The 23,815-nt window shown below is 46.2% G+C and overlaps 1 protein-coding gene across 1 annotated transcript in view; it reads left to right on the forward strand.

Annotated features, from left to right (window-relative positions):
• Window positions 1–23,815, forward strand: part of LOC124033229 (lipoxygenase homology domain-containing protein 1-like) — a 46,402-nt gene that overhangs the window by 5,165 nt on the left and 17,422 nt on the right. Inside the window, 21 exon segments of the mRNA XM_046345199.1 lie at window positions 808–888; window positions 7,101–7,285; window positions 7,438–7,536; window positions 7,694–7,842; window positions 10,398–10,521; window positions 10,975–11,084; window positions 11,248–11,388; window positions 11,522–11,657; window positions 12,042–12,202; window positions 12,413–12,499; window positions 12,650–12,785; window positions 12,874–13,028; window positions 13,210–13,370; window positions 13,574–13,650; window positions 13,954–14,150; window positions 14,743–14,935; window positions 15,239–15,399; window positions 18,839–19,059; window positions 19,061–19,224; window positions 19,349–19,500; window positions 20,475–20,608. Of these exon segments, the coding sequence (XP_046201155.1) occupies window positions 808–888; window positions 7,101–7,285; window positions 7,438–7,536; window positions 7,694–7,842; window positions 10,398–10,521; window positions 10,975–11,084; window positions 11,248–11,388; window positions 11,522–11,657; window positions 12,042–12,202; window positions 12,413–12,499; window positions 12,650–12,785; window positions 12,874–13,028; window positions 13,210–13,370; window positions 13,574–13,650; window positions 13,954–14,150; window positions 14,743–14,935; window positions 15,239–15,399; window positions 18,839–19,059; window positions 19,061–19,224; window positions 19,349–19,500; window positions 20,475–20,608 (3,024 nt within the window).

A 23,815-nucleotide genomic window follows, 5' to 3' on the forward strand; every position in this document is an offset into this window, starting at 1 on the left:
GATTTGTTTAACACTTTTTTGGTTACCACATGATTCCATATGTGTCATTTCATAGTTTGGATGTCTTCACTATTATTCTCCAATGTAGAAAATAGTCAAAATAAAGGAAAACCCTTGAATGAGTAGGCGTTCTAAAACTTTTGACCAGTAGTGTATATTGATAAAGGTCACCTTGTCCTAGAGAGATTTACACGGTTTTCAAAATGCCAAACCAGGGTAAGCCTACATGAAACACAGCCCTTATTTTAAGTGTTTAAGAGTTTATAAAATAAAGTAATTGTATTATTAATAAAAAAGAATACTATTTCTTTAAGTGTTTATAAAATAATGGTGGAAAACCTATTGTAACCCTTTCCTTATTTGACTGCTAGGTTTTATGGGTATTATGAATCATACTGTGGTATTCTATGGCTCATACTTATTGAAGAGATTTGGTTTGAACAGCAAATCATTTCTATAAGGTAAATGCAATGAAAACATAGTAAGACAAGTGTGTTTGGTAATATGATTAGTGTTTCTCCTGCTTATGTTGCATTTAGTGTTTTTCTTATGTGTGAAAATTCTATATTTTGAAATATAAATGGAATTTGACCCGATTGTGTGTCTAAATTGCATTATTCTCAAAGTTTGCTTCGGGATGCTTACTTGATAACATGCTTGTTTTTGTTCAAGAATAATTGTCTACTACCTTAATTTCAGTTGAAGCATTATTTATAAGACCTTAAAATACAGCGAGGAGTTGGGAAGTTCTTTATGCATTTTCTGTGTAGTCTGATACCTTATATCATACTTGTATTCCCATTTCAGGAGTAGAACAGCCTTTGAGAAGAACAAAACAGACGTCTTTAGGATCAAAACTCATAACGTTGGGCCTTTGAAGAAGATACGGTACGACAGCTCCTCTGCCTTTACCGAAGACTGGACATGTGTGTAGATGTAAAGTTTCCACACTATTGTAGAGCTGTCATGCAGGTGAAAGAGGACCCAAAAGCGACTTGGCGAAAACAGAGTCTTTAATCCAGTAAAGTAAATACAAACAAAAAACACAACTTTCACTCGAAATGACGAGGACAAACTGGAGACTCGATCTTGAACAGCAGGTGAACAGCAGGTTGCCTCGGGAAGGCACTTGAACCAGACAGACTCAGACACCTGCTCACCACGCAGCATCTGAGGAAAACACGACACGACAGGGCGATACACAAACACAGCACGGTGAATTCTAGACAAGGAACCGACAGGACAGGAACGGAACACAAAGGAAGAAATAGGGACTCTAATCAGGGGAAAGGATCGGGAACAGGTGTGGGAAGACTAAATGATTGATTAGGGGAATAGGAACAGCTGGGAGCAGGAACGGAACGATAGAGAGAAGAGAGAGCGAGAGAGTGAGAGAGGGAGGGGGGAGAGAGGGATAGAAAAAGGGAAAGAACCTAATAAGACCAGCAGAGGGAAACGAATAGAATGGGAAGCACAGGGACAAGACAAGATAATAAATGACAAAACATGACAGTACCCCCCACTCACCGAGCGCCTCCTGGCGCACTCGAGGAGGAATCCTGGCGGCAACGGAGGAAATCATCAATGAGTGAACGGTCCAGCACGTCCCGAGACGGAACCCAACTCCTCTCCTCAGGACCGTAACCCTCCCAATCCACTAAGTATTGGTGACCCCGTCCCCGAGAACGCATGTCCATGATCTTATGTACCTTGTAAATAGGTGCGCTCTCGACAAGGACGGGAGGGGGGAGGGAAGACGAACGGGGTGCGAAGAAAGGGCTTAACACAGGAGACATGGAAGACAGGATGGACGCGACGAAGATGTCGCGGAAGAAGCAGTCGCACAGCGACAGGATTGACGACCTGGGAGACACGGAACGGACCAATGAACCGCGGAGTCAACTTACGAGAAGCTGTCGTAAGAGGAAGGTTGCGAGTGGAAAGCCACACTCTCTGGCCGCAACAATACCTTGGACTCTTAATCCTGCGTTTATTGGCGGCTCTCACAGTCTGTGCCCTGTAACGGCAAAGTGCAGACCTCACCCTCCTCCAGGTGCGCTCACAACGTTGGACAAACGCTTGAGCGGAGGGAACGCTGGACTCGGCAAGCTGGGATGAGAACAGAGGAGGCTGGTAACCCAGACTACTCTGAAACGGAGATAACCCGGTAGCAGACGAAGGAAGCGAATTGTGAGCGTATTCTGCCCAGGGGAGCTGTTCTGCCCAAGACGCAGGGTTTCTGAAAGAAAGGCTGCGTAGTATGCGACCAATCGTCTGATTGGCCCTCTCTGCTTGACCGTTAGACTGGGGATGAAACCCGGAAGAGAGACTGACGGACGCACCAATCAAACGACAGAACTCCCTCCAAAACTGTGACGTGAATTGCGGGCCTCTGTCTGAAACGGCGTCTAACGGGAGGCCATGAATTCTGAATACATTCTCGATAATGATTTGTGCCGTCTCCTTAGCGGAAGGAAGTTTAGCGAGGGGAATGAAATGTGCCGCCTTAGAGAACCTATCGACAACCGTAAGAATCACAGTCTTCCCCGCAGACAAAGGCAGACCGGTAATGAAGTCTAGGGCGATGTGAGACCATGGTCGAGAAGGAATGGGGAGCGGTCTGAGACGACCGGCAGGAGGAGAGTTACCCGACTTAGTCTGCGCGCAGTCCGAACAAGCAGCCACGAAACGGCGCGTGTCACGCTCCTGAGTCGGCCACCAAAAGCGCTGGCGAATAGACGCAAGAGTGCCTCGAACACCGGGATGACCAGCTAACTTGGCAGAGTGAGCCCACTGAAGAACAGCCAGACGAGTGGAAACAGGAACGAAAAGGAGGTTACTAGGACAAGCGCGCGGCGACGCAGTGTGCGTGAGTGCTTGCTTAACCTGTCTTTCAATTCCCCAGACTGTTAACCCGACAACACGCCCATAAGGAAGAATCGCCTCGGGATCAGTAGAAGCCACAGAAGAACTAAACAGACGGGATAAGGCATCAGGCTTGGTGTTCTTGCTACCCGGACGGTAAGAAATCACAAACTCGAAACGAGCGAAAAACAACGCCCAACGAGCTTGACGGGCATTAAGTCGTTTGGCAGAACGGATGTACTCAAGGTTCTTATGGTCTGTCCAAACGACAAAAGGAACGGTCGCCCCCTCCAACCACTGTCGCCATTCGCCTAGGGCTAAGCGGATGGCGAGCAGTTCACGGTTACCCACATCATAGTTGCGCTCAGATGGCGACAGGCGATGAGAAAAATAAGCGCAAGGATGAACCTTATCGTCAGACTGGAAGCGCTGGGATAGAATGGCTCCCACGCCTACCTCTGAAGCGTCAACCTCGACAATGAATTGTCTAGTGACGTCAGGAGTAACGAGGATAGGAGCGGACGTAAAACGTTCTTTTAGAAGATCAAAAGCTCCCTGGGCGGAACCGGACCACTTAAAACACGTCTTGACAGAAGTAAGAGCTGTGAGAGGGGCAGCAACTTGACCGAAATTACGAATGAAACGCCGATAGAAATTAGCGAAACCTAAAAAGCGCTGCAACTCGACACGTGACCTTGGAACGGGCCAATCACTGACAGCTTGGACCTTAGCGGAATCCATCTGAATGCCTTCAGCGGAAATAACGGAACCGAGAAAAGTAACGGAGGAGACATGAAAAGAGCACTTCTCAGACTTTACGTAGAGACAATTCTCTAAAAGGCGCTGTAGAACACGTCGAACGTGCTGAACATGAATCTCGAGTGACGGAGAAAAAATCAGGATATCGTCAAGATAGACAAAAACAAAGATGTTCAGCATGTCTCTCAGAACATCATTAACTAATGCCTGAAAAACAGCTGGCGCATTGGCGAGACCAAACGGCAGAACCCGGTACTCAAAATGCCCTAACGGGTGTTAAACGCCGTTTTCCACTCGTCCCCCTCTCTGATGCGCACGAGATGGTAAGCGTTACGAAGGTCCAACTTAGTAAAGCACCTGGCTCCTGCAGAATCTCGAAGGCTGATGACATAAGGGGAAGCGGATAACGATTCTTAACCGTTATGTCATTCAGCCCTCGATAATCCACGCAGGGGCGCAGAGTACCGTCCTTCTTCTTAACAAAAAAGAACCCCGCCCCGGCCGGAGAGGAAGAAGGCACTATGGTACCGGCGTCAAGAGACACAGACAAATAATCCTCGAGAGCCTTACGTTCGGGAGCCGACAGAGAGTATAGTCTACCCCGAGGAGGAGTGGTCCCCGGAAGGAGATCAATACTACAATCATACGACCGGTGAGGAGGAAGGGAGTTGGCTCGGGACCGACTGAAGACCGTGCGCAGATCATGATATTCCTCCGGCACTCCTGTCAAATCGCCAGGTTCCTCCTGAGAAGTAGGGACAGAAGAAACGGGAGGGATGGCAGACATTAAACACTTCACATGACAAGAAACGTTCCAGGATAGGATAGAATTACTAGACCAATTAATAGAAGGATTATGACATACTAGCCAGGGATGACCCAAAACAACAGGTGTAAACGGTGAACGAAAAATCAAAAAAGAAATAGTCTCACTGTGGTTACCAGATACTGTGAGGGTTAAAGGTAGTGTCTCAAATCTGATACTGGGAAGATGACTACCATCTAAGGCGAACATGGGCGTAGGCTTCTCTAACTCTCTGAAAGGAATGTCATGTTTCGAACCCATGCTTCGTCCATGAAACAACCCTCAGCCCCAGAGTCTATCAAGGCACTACATGTAGCACCCGAACCGGTCCAGCGTAGATGGACCGACAAAAGTAGTACAGGATCTTGATGGAGAGACTTGAGTAGTTGCGCTCACCTGTAGCCCTCCGCTTACAGATGAGCTCTGGCTTTACTGGACATGAATTAACAAAATGTCCAGCAACTCCGCAATAGAGGCACAGGCGGTTGGTGATCCTCCGTTCCCTCTCCTTAGTCGAGATGCGAATCCCTCCCAGCTGCATGGGCTCAGACTCTGAGCCAGAGGAGGGAGATGGTTGCGATGCGGAGCAGGGAAACACCGTTGATGCGAGCTCTCTTCCACGAGCCCGGTGACGAAGATCTACCCGTCGTTCTATGCGGATGGCGAGAGCAATCAAAGAGTCCACATCTGAAGGAACCTCCCGGGAGAGAATCTCATCCTTAACCACTGCGTGGAGTCCCTCCAGAAAACGAGCGAGCAGCGCCGGCTCGTTCCACTCACTAGAGGCAGCAAGAGTGCGAAACTCAATAGAATAATCCGTTATGGACCGTTCACCTTGGCATAAGGAAGCCAGGGCCCTAGAAGCCTCCCTACCAAAAACTGAACGGTCAAAAACCCGAATCATCTCCTCTTTAAAGTTCTGGAACTTGTTAGAGCAATCAGCCCTTGCCTCCCAGATAGCTGTGCCCCATTCTCGAGCCCGGCCAGTAAGGAGTGAAATGACGTAAGCAACCCGAGCTCTCTCTCTAGAGTATGTGTTGGGTTGGAGAGAGAACACAATCTCACACTGCGTGAGAAAGGAGCGGCACTCAGTGGGCTGCCCGGAGTAGCAAGGTGGGTTATTAACCCTAGGTTCTGGAGGCTCGGCAGGCCAGGAAGTAACAGGTGGCACGAGACGTAGACTCTGGAACTGTCCAGAGAGGTCGGAAACCTGAGCGGCCAGGTTCTCCACGGCATGGCGAGCAGCAGACAATTCCTGCTCGTGTCTGCCGAGCATGGCTCCTTGGATCTCGACGGCAGTGTAACGAGCGTCTGAAGTCGCTGGGTCCATTCCTTGGTCGGTTCCTTCTGTCATGCAGGTGAAAGAGGACCCAAAAGCGACTTGGCGAAAACAGAGTCTTTAATCCAGTAAAGTAAATACAAACAAAAAACACAACTTTCACTCGAAATGACGAGGACAAACTGGAGACTCGATCTTGAACAGCAGGTGAACAGCAGGTTGCCTCGGGAAGGCACTTGAACCAGACAGACTCAGACACCTGCTCACCACGCAGCATCTGAGGAAAACACGACACGACAGGGCGATACACAAACACAGCACGGTGAATTCTAGACAAGGAACCGACAGGACAGGAACGGAACACAAAGGAAGAAATAGGGACTCTAATCAGGGGAAAGGATCGGGAACAGGTGTGGGAAGACTAAATGATTGATTAGGGGAATAGGAACAGCTGGGAGCAGGAACGGAACGATAGAGAGAAGAGAGAGCGAGAGAGTGAGAGAGGGAGGGGGAGAGAGAGGGATAGAAAAAGGGAAAGAACCTAATAAGACCAGCAGAGGGGAAACGAATAGAATGGGAAGCACAGGGACAAGACAAGATAATAAATGACAAAACATGACAAGAGCAGTGGTTCGAAATGTTAACATTTTTGTGACCCACCAAGTAGACAAAGACAATGTTTCTAGAAAAACCCAGATTTAGGTTGCAACTTAATAGAGACTTGCTATCATCCATCATTTGGGAAACTCTGCACTAGAGACCTGTAGTACTTTTACCTTTCCTTCAGGATTTAATATGATTTGGTGCAGTATATGTAGTGCACAAAACATTAGGAACACCTTCCAAATATTGACTTGCACCCCCTTTTGCACTCAGTACGGCCTCAGTTCGTCGGGGCATGGACTTTACAAGGTGTTGAAAGCGTTCCAAATGTTTACGCCAATGCTTCCCACAGTTGGGTCAAGTTGGCTGGATGACCTTTGGGTGGTGGACCATTCATGATACACACGGGAAACTGTTGAGTGTGAAAAACCCAGCAGCTTTGCAATTCTTGACTCACTTAAACCGGTACACCTGCCACCTAATGCCATACCCCATTCAAAGGCACTTCAATCTTTTGTCTTCCCCATTCACCCTCTGAATGGCACACATTCACAATCCATGTCTCAATTGTCTCAAGGCTTAAAAATCTTTCTTTAACCTGTCTCCTCCCCTTCATCTACACGGATGGAAGTGGATTTAACAAGTGACATCAATAAGGGATCAAACCTTTCGCCTTGATTCACCTGGTCAGTCTATGTCATGGAAAGAGCAGGTGTTCTTAATGTTTTGTACACTCAGTGTATATGTTTCATTGGTTAATTGATTGATTGATTGATAATACTCCTGTAGGATAGAACATGATAACACAGGTCTGAATGCCAGCTGGTTCTTGGACAGAGTGGTGGTGACTGATATTACAAGACCTCACCTGAGGTTCTACTTCACCTGTAATAACTGGCTCAGTAAAGTGGAAGGGGACAACCTGTTTGTCAGGGATCTGCTGGGCAGCCTCGACCCCATGGACTTGCCCAAATGTAGGTACCATGTCCGCCATCTTGGATTTGATTGTGTTGGATGCAGCCTGTGGAAGGTTCTTGGCTGAGATTTTTGCATAATATGTGTAAAACCAGTTACAATCTGATTTAGTTGTATTATGGTTAATCAAACGTGTGTTTTTCTCTGGTAGATAATAAGTATGTAGTGAGCGTGTTCACAGCAGATGTAAAAGGCAGTGGAACGGATGCTGATGTCTTCATCAACATCTTTGGAGAGTTTGGTGACACCGGTGAGTTTCATTCCAGACAATAGGTCATTTTAATGGTTAGTTATGTGTGATTGAGAAACTAAAATGTGATATCTTGTAGGTTACTGATTTACAGTTTAGGATTCGGGCCCATAGTACTCAAACATGCTCTGAGTGTTACATCTGACCCTTTTCATAGGTGAGAGGCGGTTGGACAATAAGAATGATAACTTTGAGAAAAGCACGGAGGACAAGTTCACTTTAGAAGCTCCCCACCTCGGCAAAATTAGGAAGATTACCCTGGGTCACAACAACAAAGGCTCTTCCGCTGGATGGTTTGTGGACAAGGTGCAGTACAGTTAAAGCAAGACTATGCTATGGCTATATGAACAGTTTTAATCTGGAGGCTTATTAGGATATAAACTCATAAAATGAAGGAACCAATGTTGCCAGCAGACCTGGGTTCAAATACTATTTCAGGTATTTTAACAACTTTTCAATACATTTCAAAACAAGTATTCAGATAACCTTTATTTGAAGAAAAAAAACAAGTAGTTGAATATTGGAATGTATTTGGAAATACACATTGAAAAAATACACTAACTCAAATACACTCCCATGCATTTAACCCATGTAGTTTTTAATACAATTTGGTCAACTATTTGGTTTAAAAAGATAACCATTCAAAAAATCAACTGAAATACTTGTTTTGGGCTGTGTATTTGAACACACTCAAATACCAGTATCACTGGGGAAGCTAAGCCAGGGGAAAAAAGCCATATTGCAACCTATATGTTGTGATAATTGCATTGTTTGCTCTATAACCTATTAGTTGATATGCCTTGCGACCATGATATATGCCTAAGGCCAAGACAATAAGACACAGTGGCAGAATAAATTCAACCACACCTTTGTTTTATCACAAAACCGGAGAGCAACCACTGTCCGGTGAAGTCCACAAAGCATTTTGCACGTAACAAAGAGTCACATGACCTACAGCATGGTCAAGAAAGTGAATGTTTCCAACATTTTCAGACTACTAAGAAACTATTGATTTAGAACCACGGAGAGTTATTGTAAGTCTCAAAGTTGAGAGCTCAGAGCTGCTACACTATTCCAGCACCATTTCAACTTCAACATTTCAACATCATCAAATCACCTATACTTAGTCTAATACAGTGACAACTAGAAGATACCAAAAAACAATTTTGTCCAATCAACGTAAGCTAAATATGATTTGGCTGTCTATGGTTCTGATTTGTGTATGTGTGTGTGCGTTCCTGCAAGTAGAAAAATCATGTTGACTCACCCTGCTTGTAGAGAAACGCCAATGCCATCCTCCTCTCTTTCAATTTGAAGAAACAGTCTATGACTGTCATATAGTACATGCTTTTATTTACTACCTGGCTAAAATGCTTGCTCGCTAGCCTAACTTACTTCCATGGGCAACGTTAGCTAGTTAACATTAACCTTCTACATCTAGCTACATAGTGAACTTCCATCCTCTCAGTTCAGGGGCACAATTTATTTTATGGTTGTATCAGAATAACCATTATAATCATTCACAAGTAAGGAGAATTAATGAAAACCACAAGTTCAAATCTCTGTCTCCATCCATGGCTAATTTAGGAAAGGGGCGATTTTAGCTAGCTAGCTGGCTAGCCACCGAAGGACAAGAACACAACGAGATGCAACAATTCAAATTGATTCTAGGAGTGAAGCCAAATCCAAACTGGCTTCCCATGACACTTTCTTTTGGTGCGCTGGGACCATACACAGTTGAGCTCACTCAGTTTAGCTCAACGCTGATCGGCCATTATATTATATTTGTTTTTATTAAGGGAGGCCAAATGCTTAATGGCTTCCCTTGCATTCAATGCTTATTTTATGAATACATCCCACTGTAAAAATACACAGAATAATTATTTTAAATAACAAATAATCAAATATATATGTATTTGAACCCATATCTGGTTGCCTGAACTGTTAAGACAATGTTTGTTTTAGACGGAGGCTGCTTAAATGCAAGATGAAGGAACAATCCATCCATATCATTCCATATCCTGCCCTATTCTATGTTTTACTGTATGTGAGCCCCTGTTGTCTCTGGAGAGGTATTTAAGACATGTGATCCTAATCTCCTCCTCTCCTCTCCTCCTCTCCTTGTCCTCTCATCTGAGACTGGTGTCCCATCACCTCCAACACATTCCAGTTACAGTGTGGAACCATGAGATGAGTTCGCACACACACGCAAACACAAACACACGCACACGCACACGCACACACACACACACACACACACACACACACACACACACACACACACACACACACACACACACACACACACACACACACACACACACACACACACACACACACACACACACACACACACACACACACACACACACACACACACACGCCAGAGGGACATCCTACCCAACCTGTAGTAAAGGGACACCAGGCCTCATTAAGGGATTATATTTCCAGTAGAGGGACAGTGTTGATGTGATGGTGATTGCCACACACTGACACCAAAGATCACCAAGATAGACATGATTTTATTCAGGGCTAATTCAAGAAATAACTTGCACCTTGAAAATGTGTTCTTTTAATGTATGGTCCTGTTTATATCCTGTATTCAGACCCATGAATGTGTTACCCTGTTGACTGCTTAAATGGAGGGTTGATGTAGGTGCTTGTTTATCCAACTCCTTCCCAGAAGGACATTTGTCAAGTGTAAAGGTTTTGACCAGGGGTAACCAGGATGGGCTTTGAACCAGGAATCATGCAGTTACAGACACTGTGCCAATAGGGTTAGACCCCTTGGCAGACGCGAGGGAGGCCAGGAAAGGAGCTTGAACACAAACTGTATATTGCCCCTGGTCCTGTCCCTGCAGGTGCTCCTGGATGACATGGGAAACAAGTCTCTGTATGAGTTCCCCATCAACCGCTGGTTCGCCATCGATGAGGATGATGGGAAGATTCAGAGGGACATCCTAGTTGGAGGCAATGAGCCCACAGGTGGGGAAAGACCAGACAACACTGTATATGACCCCCGAAACAGCAAAAAGACACATTACACTATTACATTACAGTATGTTCAGTATTCGGTTCATTAAGCAGATATTCTTATACATAGATTTACTTTAAGTAACAAGTAAGTAAAAGGGGGCTCAGCAGCAACAACGAAAAATAAAGTATCATATGCAAATTCCTCTGGCTGTAGGAGGTGCATGTAAACATTCACAGTGCAGTTGTCTCCATATTTAGTGCAGTGACGTCTGCAATGATTCATTATTTCAAAAAGGAAACAAACAGTAAATGTACAATATCTCAGACCCTCCTGACATTCATTCTAGTTTCCACACTATCAATGTTTTGATTTGGTTTTCCTCCTCTCTGAGTGGGTGTTCTGAAGCAGAGACGTGAGTTGGCAGAGTGTCTGATTAGCTGACACGTAACTGTACCCGCCAGGTATTGTGTACCACGTCCAGGTGGTGACAGGGAAGGTCCGAGGAGCTGGCACCAACTCCAACATCCACATGCTGATGCACGGCACCAAGGGCCTGAAGAACAGCGGCAAGGTACAGTCATACATCAAGTAACATGTCATTTTAGAATGAATTGCATTTCCCTAGTCCAACATGACTACTTCCCTCCTTTTCGTCATTCATATTCATTAGAAGTCATAGGTGAAAGCAACGTGGTGTTTGTCTGTATAGTGATTGTACACGGTCTTTTCCACAGATCTTCCTGCAGGGGGGTAAGTTTGAGCGTGGTCTGACGGACATCTTTAACGTGGAGATATCTGCCCTGCTCAGCCCCCTCAGCCGAGTCACCATCGGCCACGACAATGGAGGAGTCAGCGCTGGCTGGTACTGCGAGAAGGTGCGAGTACACACATACACACGCGCACACACACACACTAATATAAATAAATGACTTCCTTATATGTTTAACATCCCAATCTATTTCCAGTCAACATATGACAGTGAGTCTCTTGTGCATGTTTATGTTCCAGATAGTGGTGTTCTGCCCGTTCACAGGGATCGAGCAGACCTTCCCTTGCAGTAAATGGCTGGATGAGAGTGAAGGTGACGGACTGATAGAGAGAGAGCTCTATGAGATGGTCTCACTAAGGCAGAGGAAACAGAAGAGTAAGCCACATTACTTGAATTCTCATTACCTCTCAGATGTAATATCTTTAATTCTCTCGCCTAGCTATTCTTAAACATTTTATCCCTTTCCATGTGTAATAGATAGAAAAAAAAGCTGCTTATGGTACTGTATGTCTCGGAGAATCTGAGTAGGGTGCTCCAGGGCCGCAAATATACAGAGTTCCAATTTCCATTCTCATATCATTGGAATGTAAATATCGTATAACTTTTGTTTCTAACATGGAAACCGTTCAAATTCTGACTCTCAAACTGAGTTTGCTAAACAAATTCTATATAATCTGTATATGTGGTTTGAGGTGTTTTTCCAGAGTGTGTGTCTGTTGAGTTTGGAGAATACTTCTCAGTTTGTCTGGTCCTCTTCAGAGCACCCCTGGTCTCTGTGGATCTGGACGTCAGATCTCCCTGGCGCAGGAACAGACGCATCCGTTTACTTCCAGATCTATGGGGAGAAGGGCAAGTCAGACGAGATGAGACTGGACAACAAAGCAGACAACTTTGAACAGGGCCAGCTGGATAAGTTCATGGTGTGTATGATGTATTTAGGATAGATGGATGGACTGACAGATGGGTGGACTAAAAAGACAGACAGACAGAATGACAGGCAGGCAGAAGGACAGACCGACAGAATGGCAGAAAGAAAGACTGACAGACAGACAGACATACTGATTAATCGTTACTCAGATTCATTCCTGAGTAACGATGGATGTGTACTGTTCTTGTTATTCAACACACAGGTTGAGCTACCTGACTTGGGGAAGCTTACAAAATGTCGCATCTGGCATGAAAAGAGAAGCCCTTTTGCAGGGTGGCATTTGAGCAAGGTGAGCAAATGAAAACATTAAGAAAAAAAATCCACAAATAAGCTTGAGGTTCAGATTCTCTCTGTCTCACACCCTATATAATGCACTACATTTGGCAAGAGCAGATGTGATAAGAGATTTGCCCTGTTGACTCTCTTGGTGTTTCCGCAGGCATCTCTGATGAAAACTTTGATAAAGGAGAAGTTTAAGTTCCCCTGTGAGCGCTGGCTGGATACTAACGAGGATGACAACGAGTTAGTTAGAGAGCTGCCTGCCACTGGAGACTTGATTGCTGAACCCCTGCCCTGTAAGGTCACAAAGGATCATCTACTGCATTGTTTCACCCTATGCAAACATACTAGCGTTGTTAAGTGAATGCTGTTGTGTTGTTGTAGTGATAAAGTACCGCGTGACTGTGTGCACGGGGAAGTTTGGCGGCAGCGGGACGGACGCCACTGTCTTCCTCAATCTGATTGGTGACCTGGGGGACACAGGCGAACGTACGCTGGTCAACTGCAAAAACAACGTCAACAAGTTTGAGAAAGGCAACGTGAGTCCAGGAGACCAACGCTAGGCCTCTTGGAACATATCTAAGGATTGCACTATAGTCAGTTTACTCAAATGATAAATTAACAGGATTTTCTACATACCTTAGCTGTAATCGATTCACCAAGACAGTTTACATAAATGTCTTCCTCATAGATCTCTCTATCTCTCACTCTCTGATTCAGATGGATGAGTTCATTATTGAGGCGGTGTCAATCGGGCAGGTGCGGCGTGTGCGTATCGGGCACAACGGGCGGGGCGGAGGTTGTGGCTGGTACTTGGAGAAAGTGATGGTCAGGGAAGAGGGACAGGCTGAGTCTCAGGTTGTAGAGTTCCCCTGCGGCAGGTGAGACATGGAACAGGAAGTGTGTGGAACAGATGACTTAGCCAGGTATCTCCTAGGACAGGTATGGAATGTATGTAACATCTATGACCTTGGGGAAGATGATTGAATAGGTGCCAGGTGATCAGAGAATAGGGTCAGGTTGCGATAACAGCAGGTATTTTGGGTAAGAGTTAAGACGGCCATGTTTTCCTTTACCATCTCAGGTGGCTAGATCGGAATGAGGATGACGGACAGATTGTTCGGGAGTTGGTGCCATTTTCAGACGGCCAGCGTCTTTACAGTAAGTGTTTGTGGGAAAATATATTCATATTTTTGTCATTTAGCAGGCACTTTTACCCAAAGCAACTTACAATGGTGAGTGCATACACTTTTGTCTTTTTTCCCCTGTGGGAATTGAACCCACAACGCTGTTTTTGCAAGCGCCATGCTCTACTAGCTGAGCCACACGAGAGCTGTCAACTCACTGACAAGTCAGTTGAAGTTGTTGTACGGAGACCACATTACTGTATTTACTACATTTGTTTCACCTGCCACGTGAGTGAATAAACACACCTGAACTACGACTTGTAGTTCTGCCTTTCAGATGTTAGCTATCATGTGTCGGTGAAGACAGGCAGCGTCAGTGGAGGCAGCTCGAACTCCACCGTTTTTGTGAAGCTGTATGGGGAGAAGGGAGACACCAGTAAGATGATGCTGGTGGTCTCTGACAACAACCTGAGCAACTACTTTGAGGTGGGCCGGGTGGATGTGTTCACTGTGGAGACGTTTGACATTGGACAGGTACAGTAACAGTAGAATTCTTGGTTTTAGTGTTAGAGGCTACTAGAAGTGGACGGTATCCAGATATACTGTTTCTGTACCATACTAGGGTATACGGTATTAACGAATGTGCACACAAGGGGCGCTACCCCCCCTTCTCCTCCCAAAAACAAAAATTGAAGGAAACGTGGATCTTGATCCAGGAGGGGATTGAATAGCTCTGCTGTAACCAAGAAGCTTGATCTTGACATCTAGCCACTTAGCTAGCAAGTTAGCAAACCAAATGCATAGCTGGAACCCTGAGAATAATATTATTTATTTAGATAACATTTATTTTTAAGGTGTTGAAAACCATACCCTCGATAAACGGTATGTCGCCCAAGCCTAGAGGCGATGCCTTTATTTCTGCCAAAGTGTAATCTCTCAAAAATTAAAGATGTATATACACAAGCATTGTATACCTTATTCATACAAGGCTGAATCCTTAAGATACATGCACATAAGTCAGACTTTCATTAAAATCATGTATTGATGTTAACCCGAGATGCATACAAAATAGAATATTTGGTGAATATAAGTAGAAAAATAAATATTTGTTTTTTTTGTACACCAGATCAGCCGTCTGATGATTGGCCACAACAACGAGGGGATGAATGCTGGTTGGTTCCTGGACAGTGTCCAGATCATGGTGCCGGCCAGTGGGAGTCAGTACATGTTCCCCAGCCACCGCTGGCTCTGTAAGGACGAGGCAGACGGCAAGACCGAGGTGGTGATCTACCCTAGCGAGATCCTGGACATTAAACAATGTAAACACACCTATTACAATACACCCTCATACACACCCATTTAATTATAAACAGACACACACCTATAGATGTTTCCTGCTTTATTTTTTATATACTGTACAGGGAATCCAATCAATCTCTCAGGCTATCCACACAGATATGGAAAATTGAACTAACTTGAATCCAAAGATTTTGATTGGGGCGCATAGAGGCGCAATATATATATATATTTTGCCTCCATGAGCCTCAATCAAAATCTTTGATTGATATATATAAGTTGTGTTCTTCTGTAATATCATTATTTTGTTTAATCTTGTTTTGCAGTGATAAACTATGAGATAACAGTGGTGACAGGTGATGTGAGCTTTGCTGGAACCAACGCTAATGTTTTCATCCAGATCTACGGTGGTAAGGGCAAGACAGAGGTCGTCAATCTGGCCAGCAGGTCCAACAACTATGAGAGAGCAACTACTGAGATATTCAAGGTCATTATTGTCATATTTCATGTCAATACTTTTTTTTCTGAGAATCTATTTGAGACAAACTGACATTATTCAATAGCATACAATATCGTTATAGACACAGTAATATTAGAAACGGGTAAGTAAATGGTTTGAAAATATGAATAACACCAACGAAGCCATGAAAAAACTAGTTTTAATCAGTCATGGAAATAAAAGCGCTGAAAACAAATTGGTTCTCTATTTAAAAAGAGGGGGAACAAGCTATGTAGGAAAAATCTTGGAGTTTTGGTGCAGGTATAGCCAACTAGCGCAGAAATTATATTGTGATATTGTCAAAACGATCTGATATATTGTCAAATAATATCCTGATATGTAGCCGTTTAGATTTTTTTTCTCCCATTACTAGTATGATGTCACATGGTACTGTTCGGTACATTTTAGAGTACATGTGCAAAAAAAATAGTATAATGGTACATTTGTGTATCCAAACATTTGAATATAAAGCTACAATCATCACACCCCCAACGTACTGTGAAGGTACATTACTGTTTCCCAGGGTACAAACTTATTTTGTGTACCTTCACTTCTTGATGGTATTGATGTAACGCTCGTCTGAAAAAGAGGGAGTGGACCAAAGCGTGGTACGTGTTCATGCTGTTTATTAAAATCTGAACACTAGAACAAAATAACAGAGCAAAAACGACAACGACCAGTTCTGTTAGGTGCAGCAACACAAAACAGAAAACTACCCGCAACACAGATGGGAAAAAGCTGCCCAAGTATGATTCTCAATCAGAGATAACGATAGACAGCTTCCTCTGATTGAGAACCACACCTGGCCGAACACAAGATAGAAAACATAGAAATAAAGAAACTAGAATGCCCACCCTAGTCACACCCGGGTCTAACCAAAATAGAGAATAAGGGCGTGACAGTACACCCCCCCCCCCCCCAAGATGCGGACTCCGGCTGCAAAACCTTACTCTTTAGAAACTTACCCTTTGGGTCTAGACAGATGGACTGTCTGGCTGCGTACCATTGAGAATGGCTTTTGTGGAACATAGACTTGATCTGGGTGGGCCTCCTTTATGGCGGCGGCTCTGGTGCAGGACGTAGACCCCCTCCGCCTCTAGCTCCCCCCACTTTGGTGGCGCCTCTGGTGCAGGGACCCTTGCCACCGACCCCGGACTGGGCACCCTCGTTGCTGGTGGCCCCAAACTGGGCACCGTCGTTTCTGGAGGCTCCGGACTGGAGATCGTCGTTGCCATGACTCCTCGCTGGAGGCTCCGTGCCATGACTCCTTGCTGGAGGCCCCGTGCCATGACTCCTCGTTGGAGGCTTCGTGCCATGACTCCTCACTGGAGGCTTCGTGCCATGACTCCTCACTGGAGGCTTCGTGTCATGACTCCTCACTGGAGGCTTCGTGCCATGGATCATCACTGGAGGCTTCGTACCATGGATCATCACTGGAGGCTTCGTACCATGGATCATCACTGGAGGCTTCTTGCCATGGATCATCACTGGAGGGAGGAGACGTATGGGCAGTCTGGTACGTGGAGCTGCCACAGGGCTCACAAGGCTAGGGAGACTTACAAGAGGATTAGTTCTGGGCGCAGGCACAGGACTCACCAGGCTGGAGAGACATACAGGAAGCCCTGTCCTTGGCAGAGGCACCGGATACACTGGGCTGTGTAGGCGCACTGGAGGTCTTGAGCTAAGAGCCTGCACAACCCGTTCTGGCTGGATGGTGACTTTGGCCCAGGCACGTGCAGGGCGCAGGCACAGGACGCACTGGGCTGTGCAGATGCACTGGAGACACAGTGCGCAGAGCCGGCACAGGATATCCTGGGCTGTAGAGACGTACTGGAGGTCTGGAGAGCAGGGCTGGCACAATCCGTCCTGGCTGGATCCTCACCCTAGGATGGGGAGTTGGCTCAGGTCTCCAACCTTGCTCAGCCAATTTCCCTGTGTGCCCCCCCCAAAAAAATGTTTTGGAGTGGCCTCCCGGTCTTTAGTGCCAGTCTTGTCCCTGTGTAATCCTTGGCCCTTTTACTAGCTGCCTCCGCCTTCCTTGCTGCTTCGACCTGTTCCCATGTCAGGCGATCTTTTCCGGCCAGGATTTCCTCCCATGTGTAGGATCCTTTGCCATCCAGGATGTCCTCCCATGTCCAGTCCTCCTTACCACGCTGCTTCGTCCTTTGGTGGTGGGTAGTTCTGTAACGCTCGTCTGAAGAAGAGGGAGTGGACCAAATCGCAGCGTGGTACGTGTTCATGATGTTTATTAAAATCTGAACAAAATAACAAAGAGCAAAAACGACCAGTTCTGTCAGGTGCAGCAACACAAAACAGAAAACTAGGCGTCTCACAGTACGGACATTGCAATTTATTGCCCTGGCCACATGTGCAATCCTCATGCCTCCTTGCAGCATGCCTAAGGCACGTTCACGCAGATGAGCATGGAACCTGGGCATCTTTCTTTTGGTGTTTTTCAGAGTCAGCAGAAAGGCCTCTTTGGTGTCCTAAGTTTTCATAACTGTGACCCTAATTGCCAAACATCTGTTAGTGTCTTAACGGCCGTTCCACAGGTGCATGTTCATTAATTGTTTATGGTTCATTGATCAAGCATGGGAAACAGTGTTTAGACCCTTTACAATGAAGATCTGAGAAAGTTATTTGGAGTTTTATGAATTATCTTTGAAAGACAGGGTCCTGAAAAAGGAATGTTTATGTCCATAATTGTACCCCAGTTCATACTTCAGATACCTTACAGTTCCTAAAAATCCAAATAACTTCACAGATCTTCATTGTAAAGGGTCTAAACACTGTTTCCTATGCTTGATCAATGAACCATAAACAATTAATGAACATGCACAAATCACTCTGAGAGCCACCATCTGACCACTGACGCAATGTTGTTGTTCACGCTCATTTTTCAAAATAAAAACCTGAAACTATGTCTAGTGACTGTAGACACATTAGGGAAGCCATAGAAAAAGGAATCTGGTTGATATCCCTTTCAATGGTCAATAGGGATACATAGGAACGCAGAGGTTTCAAAATAAGAGTCACTTCCTGATTGGATTTTTCTCAGGCTTTTGCCTGCAATATCAGTTCTGTTATACTCACAGACAATATTTTTACAGTTTTGGAAACTTTAGAGTATTTTCTATCCTAAGCTGTCAATTATATGCATATTCTAGCATCTGGTCCTGAGAAATAGCCCATTTACTTTGGGAAAGTAATTTTTCAAAAAATGAAAATAGTGCCCCCTAGCCTTAAGAACAACTCTTTTAACCTTTTTTTCTGAGAGTGTGCAGGATAAGCAAACCTGCAGTTACATGGCAAGGTTTTTTGCTATAAAGGTCTAGCCATATTGGTGGAGGGTGGATACCGAGAAGTTACATTCTGAGAGGCCACAGTGTAACAAAGTCTGGCTTCTGTCCTGACAACTGTACTGTAGATAGAAGCCAGCAACGTAGGAAAGATCTTCAAGGTGCGTATCGGCCATGATGAGGCGGGGATCGGCTCCGGCTGGTTCCTAGAGAAGGTATATGTCAAACACCTAATCATGGGCATGGTGACCAAGGCGAAGAAAAAGGATGACAAGAAGAAGAAGAAGAAAAAGAAGGTAAATCAAATATTTTTTCAGTTTCCTGTACTTTGTAATATCAGACTTTCTCAATAACGCTCTATTCTATTCTCAGGAGGCGGAGGAGGAGACAGAGGAAGTGATGCAGGAGATAGTGCAGACATATGTGTTCCCCTGCTCCCGCTGGCTGAGCCGGGGGGAGGAGGACGGGGAGCTGGTGGTGGAACTGCTTCCTGAGGATACAGACCAGCTGGAAGGTACTGGAGAGGGGAGAGGAGAGGATACATTTTTTGTTGTTTTGCAGCAAGTAGACAAATAATACAGTCACAACTTATGGATCAAACTAAGTCTGACTTACCTATCCTATGTATTGTCTGACAGAGAACACCTATGAAGTGTGCGTCTTCACCGGGGACATGCTGGGGGCTGGGACTGACGCCAATGTCTACATCAATATTTATGGGGAGAACGGGGACACAGGGGAGCGCCTCCTCAGGAAGTCAGGCAACCTCAATAAATTTGAGTCAGGGCAGGTGAGAGAGAGGAGTCACACTACATGGGGAGAAAATGAACACTTACAGGAAACCAATTGGTCTTACAGGAAAACAATGGGTCTTACAGGAAAACAATGTGTCCATTGAAGTTAAGCGGTGCTTTACTTAGCAAACACTGGTCTACAAAGTATACTGTAGCTGGTATGGGGAGACCGGACTTTAGCCTAGTTCTGCATGATTCCAGGTATTCTTGTAGCTTGGGTACTTGACTTTGTGTGCATTCTGCAATGCTACAATGTTGCTTTAATAAACTGTCACCCAGGCAAGTGCTCTTGTACGTGGAATGCCCACAATGCCCTCATTAGCTTTACATATCCCTTGGGAAATCAATAATCAGACCCTCATTCAGCAATATGAGCTTCCATGCAGACTGTTGCTCTGAGTGTTTCTCTAGGATTACATTAGGTCCATTAGGCCATCTGTGACTAAGAGGAGCTGGAAGTAGTCGCCAAAGTCACTGAACCTGTCACCCTGTCTGTCGCTACATTGACAAACCTGATAGCGTGTGTCCTCTTATTCAAAGTAGCGTAGGTATATGTTTACTAATCACTAAATGTGAACCAGTGAATTATTGAGCTTAAGTTTTGGCTCTTTGGAGCAAGGAGGAGTACACGTCCACAAACAATGTGTTTTATTTATTGCATCAGCCTAGAGAGGGACCTCTTATCATGAATCAGTGACACACTTGTATAAGACCTTTATTTACCAAATGAGTAGATAGTGTGCTATGTGGGAAATATGAGACCGTTTTGAGACTCTTTCTATGGAAGATGATAGACCTTTATTCAAGACTGCTGTTTTGGCACCTCTAATCATCTGTTTCAAACCCCTTCTTACTAAAACAGTACAAGGACAGCTGAAGAACCCTTTATGGTTCTAGGTAGCAAAAAAATCAGTTGCAAGAGTAAAGAATCCCCAAAAGTCTCTCTGTCAATGTTGCTGTTGTCATACAGGAGGATGTGTTCACCATAACAGCCATTGAGCTGGGCCCCCTACGGAAGCTACGCATTCGTCAGGACAACGCAGCGTCTTACTCCTCTTGGTACCTGGATCGTGTGGAGATAGTGGACACCAAGGATGACACCACGTAAGTCACTTTTGGGTGCATCCTAATAGTCTGAGGAGAGGAGGCTACTTTAAACTATTGAGATTCACCCAGACAGGAGTCACTTTCTCTCGTTCATTCCATATTGTAGCTACATTCACAAATTATCTTATCACTACCCTAGATATGACAGAATACTCACTCTCATGGTTGAACATAAAGTGTATCTGTGTGCAACAACAAAGTGTGTGACTGAATATGGTTCTCTTCCATATAGTTTGGTGTCTCACTGTGGGAATTATGGCAATAGTTTGGTGTCTCACTATGGGAATTTGCTCAATAGCTCATTTAATACAGAATAATCCAATCACACAACTTCTGTCACAGACAGACATGTCAAGTGGACAATGAGCCCCTCCCTCATAAGTGGCCACGCGCCTGCCCTCTGGTCATTCTCACTCTCTTACTTGCGAAGATCACTACGCTCTCTATGCTCTTCAGAGCGCCACTTGATCCCTGTCTTCCTGCTTAATGTTTTCAGGTGAGCCGTAAAAGTAAACGCTACTGAATGTAGGACGTCAGCTCTAGTCTTTGTGTTGAGTAATGACCCGAAGGAAAGTTTTTGCTTCGAGTAGAATTAGTCTCTGGTTGTAGCTAGTGTCACACGGCTAGCTACTGAAGCTAGCTCACGCCGCAAGTCAAGCTAACCACCATTAGATCTTCCTACCTGCCCAGATGGCTTTGGGGCACCAGAGGAGAGGCAGTCCCCGGAAGGACCCCTGACACACCCTTCCCCGGCCTCGGCTGGTTCACCCAGTCTCAAAGAGCAAAGTGGGAGGAGGGTGTGGAGTCCCCTTGGGTGTTGTCCACAATGCCCAAGGGGTACAGACTCCTTCGTGTCACCACGGTGGCCTACCCCCTGAAGAAGAAAACGCTGTGGCTAGAGATCTCCTCACTCCTGGACAAGGGTGCCATCCGCATGATTCGAGACATCAGAACGGCTAGGTGGGCCCAAAAAGGGACGAAGGGTTGCAAGCGATTCTGGACATCCGCAACCTCGATGGGTACTTGAAGGTACTGAGGTTCTACATGCTGTCCCCAGCCCACGTGTTGCAGGCCGTGTCCAGGGACCGTGGTCAGGGTTTCGTACTTCCATGTTCCTGTTCACCCAGCTCATTGGGAGTACCTCAGATTCACTTTCAAAGGGACGGCTTATGAATTCATGGTTCTTCCCTTCGGCCTCTCCTTGGCACCCCGTACTTTCACAAAATGCATGGACGCTGTCCTGGCACCTCTCACGTCCCGAGGATTTGATGATCCTCAATTACCTGGACGATTGGCTGATTTGTGCTCCGACCACAGGACCCAGGTCCTGTCAGACAGAGACATGCTCCTGATCCACATCAATCACTTTCGGCAGGGGTGGGTGGTATCCGCCCTGACCTGACAACGCCTGTTGGGCTTTCTCCATCTCCGGCCTCTTCAACGGTGGTTCAACTCCCACCGGCTGCACCCGAATGTGCCACCGTCACCGCCAGCTATGGGTGACCGCACAGTGCCTCAGGGCATTGTTAGGGTGGCTCTGTCGCTCCTTTCTCTCAGGTGGGGTGGAGATGCAGAGGATGTGCCGCCGGGAACTGGTCAGCACACATGTCTCCCAGATTGGCTGGGGGGTGTGACCAAGGGCAGGTCGGCCAGTAGCTGTTGGCTACCCCCTTGGAGCGGCAGGCACATCAACTGAAGGGAAGACAGGACCAGGATGGCTGAGCATCGTCTGCTGCTGGTGGCTCCATAGTTGCCCAGACAACCCTGGTTTAACCTTCTTCTGTCCTTGTTGTCTGTGACACCTTGGCAACTGCCCCTGAGACCCGACCTGCTGTTTCAGTCCGGGGGAACTCTGTGGCATCCGAGACCGCACTGCCTGAGTCTGTGGGCTTGGCCGCAGAACGGCACCAATGGTCCATGTTAGGACTACAGGAGGGCGTAATGAACACCATGCAGAGGGTACAGGCTACAACCGCGGCATACCAGTTGCGCTGGCGGTTGTTCTGCTCTTGGTGCACTGGTATTGAGGTTTTGCCCGAGTCATGCGGGGTGCAGTATGTCCTCCAATTACATTTACATTTAAGTCATTTAGCAGACGCTCTTATCCAGAGCGACTTACAAATTGGTGCATTCACCTTATGACATCCAGTGGAACAGTCACTTTACAATAGTGCATCTAAATCTTAAAGGGGGGGTGAGAAGGATTACTTATCCTATCCTAGGTATTCCTTAAAGAGGTGGGGTTTCAGGTTTCTCCGGAAGGTGGTGATTGACTCCGCTGTCCTGGCGTCGTGAGGGAGTTTGTTCCACCATTGGGGGACCAGAGCAGCGAACAGTTTTGACTGGGCTGAGCGGGAACTGTACTTCCTCAGTGGTAGGGAGGCGAGCAGGCCAGAGGTGGATGAACGCAGTGCCCTTGTTTGGGTGTAGGGCCTGATCAGAGCCTGGAGGTACTGAGGTGCCGTTCCCCTCACAGCTCCATAGGCAGGCACCATGGTCTTGTAGCGGATGCGAGCTTCAACTGGAAGCCAGTGGAGAGAGCGGAGGAGCGGGGTGACGTGAGAGAACTTGGGAAGGTTGAACACCAGACGGGCTGCGGCGTTCTGGATGAGTTGTAGGGGTTTAATGGCACAGGCAGGGAGCCCAGCCAACAGCGAGTTGCAGTAATCCAGACGGGAGATGACAAGTGCCTGGATTAGGACCTGCGCCGCTTCCTGTGTGAGACAGGGTCGTACTCTGCGGATGTTGTAGAGCATGAACCTACAGGAACGGGCCACCGCCTTGATGTTAGTTGAGAATGACAGGGTGTTGTCCAGGATCACGCCAAGGTTCTTAGCGCTCTGGGAGGAGGACACAATGGAGTTGTCAACCGTGATGGCGAGATCATGGAACAGGCAGTCCTTCCCCGGGAGGAAGAGCAGCTCCGTCTTGCCGAGGTTCAGCTTGAGGTGGTGATCCGTCATCCACACTGATATGTCTGCCAGACATGCAGAGATGCGATTAGCCACCTGGTCATCAGAAGGGGGAAAGGAGAAGATTAATTGTATAGCAATGCATAGCAATGATAGGAGAGACCATGTGAGGTTATGACAGAGCCAAGTGACTTGGTGTATAGCGAGAATAGGAGAGGGCCTAGAACAGAGCCCTGGGGGACACCAGTGGTGAGAGCGCGTGGTGAGGAGACAGATTCTCGCCACGCTACCT

Source organism: Oncorhynchus gorbuscha, linkage group LG04 (genome assembly GCF_021184085.1).
Source record: "Oncorhynchus gorbuscha isolate QuinsamMale2020 ecotype Even-year linkage group LG04, OgorEven_v1.0, whole genome shotgun sequence".
Lineage (NCBI taxonomy): Eukaryota > Metazoa > Chordata > Actinopteri > Salmoniformes > Salmonidae > Oncorhynchus > Oncorhynchus gorbuscha.